This window comes from Lathyrus oleraceus, chromosome 5 (assembly GCF_024323335.1).
Source record: "Lathyrus oleraceus cultivar Zhongwan6 chromosome 5, CAAS_Psat_ZW6_1.0, whole genome shotgun sequence".
Taxonomy (NCBI): Eukaryota; Viridiplantae; Streptophyta; class Magnoliopsida; order Fabales; family Fabaceae; genus Lathyrus; species Lathyrus oleraceus.
Window position 1 is genome coordinate 39,532,158 of NC_066583.1, and position 10,735 is coordinate 39,542,892.

Genomic DNA, 10,735 nt, shown 5'->3' on the forward strand with positions numbered 1-10,735 from the left:
TCTTTTGAATGCTTCATTGCCTCGAATAGATCGAATGTCACTTCCTCATTTTGAACTCTCACCTTCATTAAACCGTCATCAACATCTATCATCATTCGCGCGGTCTTCATGAACGGTCGGACCAAGATGAGCGGAGCATCATCATCTTCCTCCATATCAATAACAATAAAATCAACCGGGAAAAAGAATTTGTCGACCTTCACCAAAACATCTTGGGCTACGCCATGAGGATGGGTCGTCGACTTATCCGCCAATTGCAACGTCATTCGGATAGACTTAATCTCAATGTTGCCAAGCCTCTTGATAATTGACAAAGGTATAAGATTAATGCTCGACCCCAAGTCAATAAGTCCTTTCCCGACATAAACGTCACCAATTTTAACCGGCAATGTAACTCTTCCCGGATCAACCTCTTTCTTAGGAAGCGTCCTTTGAATAATGGCACTACAGCTCGCATCAAGGACGATGGTCTCCGGTTCCGTATACCTCCGCTTTTTGGTTAGTATGTCCTTCATGAATTTGGCATACTTAGGCATTTGTTCCAAGGCTTCGGCAAACGGAATGTTGATTTGCAACTGTTTAAAAATATCCATGAACCGGGCGTAATGCCGTTCATTCTCCCTTTTGGAAGGAGCATGAGGATAAGGAAGGTTTTGGATAGGAGTAACGCTCACTACCTCCTTTCCCTTTGCAACTCTAGCACTTTTCCATCTAGGCTTTTTCACTACCTCCCTTATTACCTCATCACTTGTATTTTTTTCCATCTCCACACCTTTCTCTTTTTCAACTTCACCATTATTTTTATTCTTTTCAACTTCTTCCTCATCACTCCACACTCCTACTTCACCATCAACATTTTCCTCCACTATTTCCTCCTCAATTTCTTTCTCTTTCTCTCTTTGTTCACTCTCAACTCTTTTTTTATTCTCACTACCCAACTCCCTCCCACTTCTCGTCATAATCGCCTTACAATGCTCCTTAGGATTTGTTTGCGTGTTTGCCGAAAAGGAAGGACCGGTTTGTTGTTCCGCGAGTTGCTTGGCAAGTTGCCCAACTTGAGTCTCGAGATTTTTTATGGCCGCGTCATTGCTCTTTTGATTGGCCATTGAATTTGCATGAATTGCGTCAATGTCTCTTCCAATTTAGAATTGACGACCGGCGGTTGTGGAGATTGATACGGATTTTGTGGAGGGTTTTGACGGCTAGAAGAACCACCTCCATAACCTTGGTTATGGTAATAGTTACTCCTAGGTTGGAACCCTTGGTTCCCTTGGAATTGTTGTTGTTGATTTTGAGGGTGCGGTTGATAAGGTTGTTGTTGTTGTTGTTGTTGTCTCGGTTGATAGTCTCGTTGATTGGCCATGTAGTTTACTTCGTCAAAACCGGGAGGTGGACAAAATCCGGTGTCATGTTCACCTTTACAAAGTTCACAACAAGCTATTTGTTTAGCTTTTGACGGTTCTCTTAACTCTTTGATTTGTTGCGTTAAGAGTTCCACTTGTTGTGAGATGAGCTTGTTTTGGGCAAGGATGGCATCATTCGTCCCAAGCTCAAGCACTCCCGCCTTCTTCAAAGAATTTCCACGACTTTGACTCTGCAGATCATTTAAAGCCATTCGATTGATAATGTTTGTGGCTTCTTCGGCACTTTTTGACATCAACGAGCCACCCGAGGTGGCATTCAACAACGTCTTGCAGTTTGGTTGAAGTCCATTTCTGAAGATATGGATTTGAGTCAATTCATCAAATCCATGCCCTTTACATTTCCTCAGCATGGACTTGAATCTCTCCCACGCTTCATTTAATGATTCACTGGTTCCTTGAGAAAACACCGAGATGGCCGTCTTTGATTCCATGAATCGGTTATGGGAGAAAAATCTTTCAATGAATTTCTCTTCTAACACGTTCCAGTCTGTCATTACGGCTGGTGTTTGATCTAGGTACCAATCCTTTGCTTTACCGAGCAAAGCGTGGGGAAATAATCGTCTGAACAACGGAAGCTCCTGAGCCTGATCCACTCCGGCAGCCAATGCTATCTCATAAAATTTTGTGAGAAAAGCAAATGGGTCTTCATGGTCCATTCCGGTGAATGGACTTCCATATAATAGATTTAGAGTTCCCGTTTTCATCTCAGCTTGCCTTCCGGTGTGGTTGGCAAACTGAGCGGTGTTCCTTGGACTATTGATGCATGGAGTAGAAATAGGTGGTGGTGGTTGTGGCTCCATGTTTGGTATGAATGGTGGTGGATTTGTGGTTGAAGAACTTTCTCCTTGCTCTTGGCGTTGTCTAGCCTGTTGCCTCCTACGTCTCGTTTTGCTATTGAGCCTCCTTGCGGTTCTCTCGATCTCAGGATCAAAAAGAAGTTCGTCCACAGGGATTTGCCCTCGCATAAAACGTAAGCTGCACACTAAACCAAACAAATTACAAGCACAAGTCAAAAATTCACAAGCTAAAACTTAAACAACCATTGCGATGCTCGCAATATCAATTTACAATCCCCGGCAACGGCGCCATTTTGTTGAAAGTATATTTCGTGTCGAGTTTTTGTTATCGTATCCACAGGGATTGTAAGATATCACCGCCGTTCGATGGTTGTATTAATCTTAGCTCAATGTAACAATAGGGTTTTGGTTTTAATCAAGTTATCTTGCATAAAAAGTAATAAATTACGGTAAAAGTTTTGGTTTGAATAAATGAGAAATATTGCCAAAGTTAGGTTTCAATGATCACTTTGCATGTATTTGCTCGGTCAACAATCTTATAAACTCCTTTAGATGATAAATCATTTCACAAAGTCCTCTCAATATGTTTCTCTCGAACACACATTGTGAGTTTTGCCATTTTGATCCATTGTTTCTCTCGAACACAATCTATCAAAATGACAACTTTTTGGTTCAACCTTATGGTGAACAAAATCATTCATTACTATCTCTAGCTAACAAACAAGTTTGGATGAAAACCTAGGTCAAGAGTCGGTAAACATCTCTCGATCATAAACCAACACAAAGAGTTTTAAATAGAAACAAAGTTTTCATCATATATTTACCATTAAAGAGTTTACATATGAGGATCCTTACATTTACACACAAAGCTAGTAATCACCTACATCTAACCTTGACAAATGGATGACTTAGCTACTCATTTTCATGGTAGCTTGGTCGGCAAGTAAGGAAAGAAGGTTGATCAACATCCAAGTCGGATAATCGAAGTTGGATGGGAATCCACCTTCTTTTTGTAGAAGATGGTTCTAAGATGAAGAGAAAAATAAATTAGGGCATAAAAGATCCCCTAGAACAATGCTGTAAAATATCTCTCCAAAGTACAAAAGTGGAAAAAGTTGGTAAAAATGAGGTATGATGCTCAAAAGTGGCACCTGCTACTTATAGACCTCTGCTGGGATGTCATGCTCGCTAGGCGAGCAGAATGGCTCGCCTAGCGAGGGTCTAATATGGGCACATAAGGCCCCTGCGCCCAGAGAAACAGGGTCTGCTGAACTGTCATGTTCGCCTAGCGAACATACCTTCGCCTAGCGAAGGACACGCTTCAACCTTCGCCCCAGCGAGGTTGAGAGGTTTTGCTACTGGAATGCTCGCTGGGGACTCGCTAGAGCTTCGCCTAGCGAGTGAGTGCTGGCTGCGCTTTTCACCAAAACAGAACGAACTCGCTACCACCTTCGCTGTCAGCTCGCCTGGCGAATTTATTGACAATTTACTGGAGCTTTTCGCTTGGCGCTCGCCTAGCGAACCAGTGCTTCGCCACAGCCCTCGCCTAGCGAGCAGGCTGATGAATGCTTGTTTGCTTTGGTTCCTTTGCCAACTTTGTTGTGTCTTCAATTTCAATTATTTCATGCCTTCTTTCTGCACAATAACACACAAATCAAAGGCACCAAGCTTGTTTATCAATGTAATGCATTTCATCAAAAACCAAGGTGATTTTGACAATTTTAGCAGGGAAATAGAGTGAAAGATGCCCACATATGATAGCTTAAATAAGCACTTTTGGGCATCTAACAGTCCCGTTTGTAATAGGTTCGAATCCTTTCGTCCCCCGGTGATGATATCACCGGTTTTCTTCATGAAGGCATAAAAAGGCTTCTTATACGTTTCTAGGGGAGGGGATATATTGTTCATCTAAAGTTGCTCAACCTACATATTAGGAAAAAGTCAATAAATAAAGTTTATCCATAAATACCGTAGACCCTATGAGCTTTTTTACTTATTTTCAATTAGTATATTTAGAAAATATACTAATTGAAAATCGAATTTGATAACTATTCTAAAAAAAAAATTATCATCCAATGACTATTCTATTCATCTATAATATTTTCATTCATCTATAATATTTTCATTTATCTATAATATTTTCATGTAAATGGAGGAAAAAAAGAAAGATCTATGCAAAAAAAGTGGTTCAATTCAATGATCTTTAACAGGGGTTTAGAATACAGGTGTGGTTTAAGTAAATCAATAGATAGTTTTGGTCCTATTGGAAATAACGTAAATGAAGACCCATCTAGTTTAACTGATATGGATAATAACATTGATAACTGGAAGAACAATAGTGAAAATTCTTGTTATAGTCATGCTGATTCTTTAGCAGATGTCACGAACATAGATAATTTACTATCTCATAAAAAAAATTCAATTAGGGACAGTAATAGCAACATATATGACATATATTATGCTTATGATACTAATGATACTATTGAATTGGATTCGGAAGAAGAATCTTTGAAAGATCGTCTGGATGAAGACATGCTTTCTCCGGATCCCATTGAATTGGATTCGGAAGAAGAATCTTCAAAAGATCGTGTGGATTCGGAAGAGGAAGAAGAGGAAAAAGACCAATCTTATATCGACCGTCTTGATTCTTATCAAGAAAAGACAGGATTACCGGAGACGGTTCAAACAGGCACAGATCAACGTGAGGAAATCAATCGGTTGTTCAAAGATATTATGAATAAACTTGACTTGTATTTGCAAACTGCGAAAAATCGTGTGGATTCGGAAGAGGAAGAAGAGGAAAAAGACCAATCTTATATCAATCGTCTTGATTCTTATCAAGAAAAGACAGGATTACCGGCGGCGGTTCAAACAGGCACAGGTCAACTAAATGGTATTCCTTTAGCACTAGTTGTTATGGATTCTGAGTTTATAGCGGGTAGTATGGGATACGTAGTGGGTGAGAAAATCACTCGGTTGATCGAATATGCTACCAATCTACTTTTACCTCTTATTATAGTATGTGCGTCCGGAGGAGCGCGTATGCAAGAAGGAAGTTTGAGCTTAATGCAAATGGCTAAAATTTCTTCTGCCTTATATAATTATCAAATCAATCAAAAGTTATTCTATGTAGCGATACTTACATCTCCGTCTACTAGTGGGGTAACATCTAGTTTTGGGATGTTGGGGGATATCATTATTGTCGAACCTAATGCAACCATTGCATTTGCGGGTAAAAGAGTAATTGAACAATTGTTGAATAAGGAAGTGCCTGAAGGTTCCCAATCGGCTGACCTTTTATTCGACAAGGGCTTATTGGATGCAGTCGTACCACGTCATCTTTTAAAGGAGTTTTTAACTGAGTTATTTCAGTTCCATGGTTTCGCTCCTTTGACTTAAAATTGGACTAAAAATGAAAACTAATGCAGACATTTTATTTATGTTTTTCAAATTTGATGACGAGATCCAATCCGAGTAGATAAGAGGCTATGGCTATGATACAAAAATAAAATTAGAACACACAAGAGTAAAGTAATAAGATAAGAATAAAAAATAATAGGTATAAATAAAATATGAAATTGAGGTATCCCATTTTATGATAAACTTACCATCCCTTTTTGTTCCTTTAGTAGGCCTGCTATTTCCGGCAGTTGCAATGGCTTCTTTATTTCTTCATGTTGAGAAAAGACTTTTATTTTCCACACAAAAAATCAACTAAATATATGAAAAAGATAACTCAGAATATTCGAAGGATTACTATATATATAATATATATAGTAGTCCAATTTTTGTACGATGGGACTGTAGAGGGTATTATAGTAACTGTTTTATCGCTTGTTTTTGCTAGAAAATTATTTTGTTGGGCAGAAGGTCATCCTGCATATCGTTTAGGAGACTCATGGATTGCCTTTGTAGCAGGGTCTCAAAACAGTTTCACTATTTTGTGTTGTTCTTTCAAATTTTTACATTCATTTGGGAGGAAGTTTTTCGCTTACATTCAGATGAAGTTGTCCAGTGTGCCACGAGAAGAAAGGGTCAGGCTACTTTTTTATGCAATTGTAAAGATCTTTCTAACATTATATCGAATGAGATTTAGTTGTCGTTCCGGCTTTTCTGGAAGAGATCGTTGTATTATTCCCAGAGTTCCTATGAACACTAGTCAGTGCCTCATACAAAAAACTAACCCAGATAGTAATGATGTCCTTTCTATGAAAACCAGAGAAAGAGAAAAGGGGACCATTCCCTTGAGTTCTGTTTATGCTAGTCCTCCATGCAACCGTCTAAAAAAAAGTGTGGAGTTACCCAGATTATTGAGTGGGCGAATAGAAAATGTTCCACCAAAGGACGAATAAACAAGCGAGAATAGTCTATAATATATCAATTTATATGAAAAAATTAAAAATTGATATATTATAAGCTAAGCTGCTCTATTACTTGTATTTACTTGTAATAGAACTTATGGATTATTATTATATATACAGTTGAAAAATAAGATGAAACTGAGGACGAAAAATGGAAAAAAAGAAAGCATTCATTCCCCTTCTATACAATCAAAGGTTTAAGTGTAGGAGAGTTTGATAACACCGAAAAACATAGTTTATTTTGACTCGATTTGCCCATGTTTTATTATTATTATGTTTCATTTTATAGTATTATGCTTGTGATTTATGCATGTTTCAGGTATTTTACGAGTAAGAGTTGATTTATGAAGAAACCAGAAGAAAATGGAAAAAATGGATAAAAGTGGCAAAAATACACACGTGGCTACCTGCATGGTGCCCGCCGTGACTAGGCAGGCGTGGAATCCCCTAGAGCGGAAAAAGGAAGGCTGAAGATGCAGTCAAAGGCTTGTGGCGACCGCCACAAGCCTCATGGTGTTCTCCATGCACATCAAAGAAGGTCGAAAGCATATTTTGCACTTGTGGCGACCGCCATGAAGTTCGGTTCCTGAAAAAACGCAACAAAAGGAATCAGTCCTTCCCCATTCCACATATTTTTCTCCCACAAAGTCTACACGACTTAGACTCGGATCAGTGCTTATTTTTACTATAAAGTGTCATTTTTGAGGAGTTTCTGCCATCCAAATTTGTACGCATACATTTTAGTTCTTAGTTTTCAGCAGAAATTACATTCAGGATCAAAGTTGTCGATATTTGAAGGTATTTTCCATTCAGTTCAATGTACTCGAAGTATTTTCGCATTTAATTCCTGTTTACAGGTTCTTTACATAATTGCTTTAATTTGATTCTGTCTGTTCAAAATTTATTTATTTGCAATGATGTTGTCAATTTCTATTACCATGAATCGCATATTTATGTTTAATACCATATCTGGCTAAACTATTTTTAGTTCGGTATGTGAGGATCATCGTTCCGACGAGACTCGGTAATAAGTTGGCGTAAACCTTTTTATAAATATTCTTTTGATTTTGATTTTTAATTGTAATTCTGAAAAGTTTTGCACGAGAGTGAAACCATTAAGGTTCAAAATAAAAAATGAGAGTGTGAGACTTGAACCGGATATTAAAAATTAGGCATTAATACTAAATACAACGAGAGCAATTTAGGATTAATTAGAACTTATTGATTTTCAAAAAGTATTTCCTGTTACAAATGGGCTAGCGAGAGCAGGCATTTGATCTGGAGGTATATCTAGAGTCAACAAAACGAGAGTGTGAGATAATGGCTTTTAAATTAATATTTCTTTACTAAAAAGTGATTTAATACATTCACACATACCAATGAATTATTGAGTCCCCGAGGTACGTCGGGATCCACGTTTCGGCCTCTCCTTTCTGCTATATTTTCCAAACTTTATTTTAGTTTTATTATTACCTTCCCCCAAATCAAAATTTCATAAGCCTTAGATTTACATAGCACCAATAGATAGCGATAAGTTTGATTATTGATCCATGTAGATTCGATGTCTTTTAAAACTACGTGAGACAACTATGCACTTGCAATTAGATATTTCGATAGACTCACTAAGTCGCAATCAACCACTCACACTTGAATCCCAACAATCTCTCCCACAGGTGTAATTCAACCATTTCACTGGCCTTGATCTACATTATGATCCATGTTTTCTCCCCCACCGAGCCTAACTATACTCTGGTACCATTTGTTAGGGAGTCCATGGAGTGCAAGAAGTGTCAATAAGTTAAATGTTCATGGATCCAAGAGACTTTGACACCACATATTGATAAATGTCTTTACATCGTTCTTTCTAGTCATTTTCCTTTATTATTCTACCATATTTTGTTCTATTTCCTTTCATTTATCATGTTTTATGCTTTGGTTGGAGTTTTCTTGTGAATTCCAGGGTGTAATGAGCATCCAAGACAAAGAGGGATCAAAGACATGCAAAACGGAGCAAAATGGTATTTTGGAAATTTCTCCCATACAAAAACCTGGGACTGCTACGACCATCCCTATCATTTTCTACATGTCGTAGCAGCATGATGCCTCATCCCCCATATTTGCAAATTACCAATAGTAAATGCAGAAGGCAGATACGACCACCTGTAGCAGCTGTTACAGGCCGTAGCAGGGAGGCAATAGAAAAGTCAAATATTTGTTTTGCTTCCATAAATAAAATGATTCACTCTTAATTATGGCTCTTAGGCACGATTGGATCTGTATCTAATCTGAATATTTCATATTGAACCAAATATATTTTGCACTTTTAATTTTTCCTATAAAACTCATAGTCTGCTATGAGTTTAGGTTCTCCAAGTTTTATCACTTTCCATTCCTAGTTTTTGTTCTATTTTCTTTGTAACTTAAGTCTCCAAAGGAGCAATTTGTGGAATAAAATTTATGCATATTTAAGATTTTATAATTCATTATCTTTCTATTATTCATCTCTTGTGTTTGATTTTTATGAGTTTGATGATGAACACCCCTGTGATTGCGTTTTCCCTCTGTAGCGGTAAATTCATTATCATCAAACTATGGATAAGCTAGAGATCAAATAACAAGAGTCGCCACCGCGCTTTTATTTTTTCCAAGGGAAAAGGGAAAAAGTACGAACAAAACCCAAAATTAAGAAGTTTTCAAATCAAAACTAATAAAATGTTAGAGATTACAAGTAAGGGGGTTGGTTACACAGAGGGAATGTGTTAGCACCCAAAGTGGCCTAGGTACTCCTAGGGAGCCCTTTTTGTGCGCATATGTATTTGGTACAAAGTGATGTTTACAAACAAACAGAATGGGGGGATGAGAAAAGAATTCATTAATTATATTTTTTGTGTTTGACAAGACCTTCGGTCTTACGCCTACGTACCAATATAAAAATGAGGGATCAAAACCTAGTAGTTCATGATACAAATTTCAAAGTGGATGCATTGCTTTTAATCAAAAATTAAGTTTGAAAGGCACAAAGGCCTGAAAATGGTTTGAATGAGTTAGTTCTTTTTGACTTTTGAAAATTTAGGTCAAGTATATTTAAGTCTATTTACAAGTTTGATTAAGAAAAGAAGTTTGAAAATGCAATTGCATAATGCCAAAGTTTCTAGTTTGCAAAGTGGTCAAAATTTAGAAAAATAATAAGTTCAAACAAAGAAGTTTTTTTTAAAGGAGGGAGAGATTTTGAAATTACAGAAATGGGGAGGAGATGAAGAGACTAATCCTATGTACAAAATTAAAAGTTAAGAGTTGAAAAGATCTGACTGATGGGTAGTAATCCAATAGGCAAGAATGCCATATATAAACCCCAAATTCCCTTGGACATTAGAATCAAGCAACAAATAATGCATACAATATTAACTTGAAGAGCAATGCATCAAATAAAGATGGCCACATCCAAGCTTATCCATTCCATGATGTTCTTCAAGGTAGCCCATGTAACAGATGAATTCCACAAGTCACGGGTTCAAAATAACAGCTTCACAATGATCATGTTGCAGATGAACTTAGAGAGATCTTGAATGATGTATCAGATGAAGTTTCAAATTGCAAGCACTTGGTTTCTCAATAAGTTGGCATTGGCCAAGTCCTTTAGCATAGGAATGTTGCCTAAGTTCTAAGTCCATTTGTCCAAGATCAAGCCAACAGTCCTCACAAGAGTTTTTTAGGGTTTTTTGTTGTTATTATGTACATTAATGGTCAAAGACCACACAAACAAGCAAAGCACAAACAAGATATATCACACAATATGGTCCAAGTGGACAAAGTGAAAATTGCATTAACATAAACAATTAGAATGATATGAACAATGGCAAATGTATAAAAGCTAGAATTAAATTACATTAAAGTAAAGGGCTTGAAATTAAAAGTTAGTAGTTAATAGGTTAGAAGTTAGTATTGTTTTTTTTTGCTTTTCATTCTTAGACATTCTTTGGAGAACACTCAACCCACTTATCACAAGCATGGATCCTTGAACCAAGACATCCATGCTTGTGATAAGTGGGTTGAAAGAGGAAAATTTTTGAAATTTTTTGGTGAAACTTTCATATTTTTTGGATCAATATTAAAATTAATATGAATGAAAATAAAGCAATTAAAAAGATATTCA

At 37.1% G+C, this 10,735-nt stretch overlaps 1 protein-coding gene across 1 annotated transcript; it reads left to right on the plus strand.

Moving 5' to 3' along the window:
- Positions 1-4,417: 4,417 nt before the first annotated feature.
- Positions 4,418-5,787, plus strand: LOC127078617 (acetyl-coenzyme A carboxylase carboxyl transferase subunit beta, chloroplastic-like). Its single transcript, XM_051019058.1, has one exon. It carries the CDS (start codon positions 4,418-4,420, stop codon positions 5,618-5,620), a length of 1,203 nt encoding a protein of 400 aa, XP_050875015.1. The 3' UTR covers positions 5,621-5,787.
- The last annotated feature ends 4,948 nt before the right edge of the window (positions 5,788-10,735 follow it).

What these genes read in the sequence shown, in the direction of transcription:
- LOC127078617 (XM_051019058.1), top strand. Translation starts at nt 4,418, where the DNA reads ATGATCTTTAACAGGGGTTTAGAATACAGGTGTGGTTTAAGTAAATCA.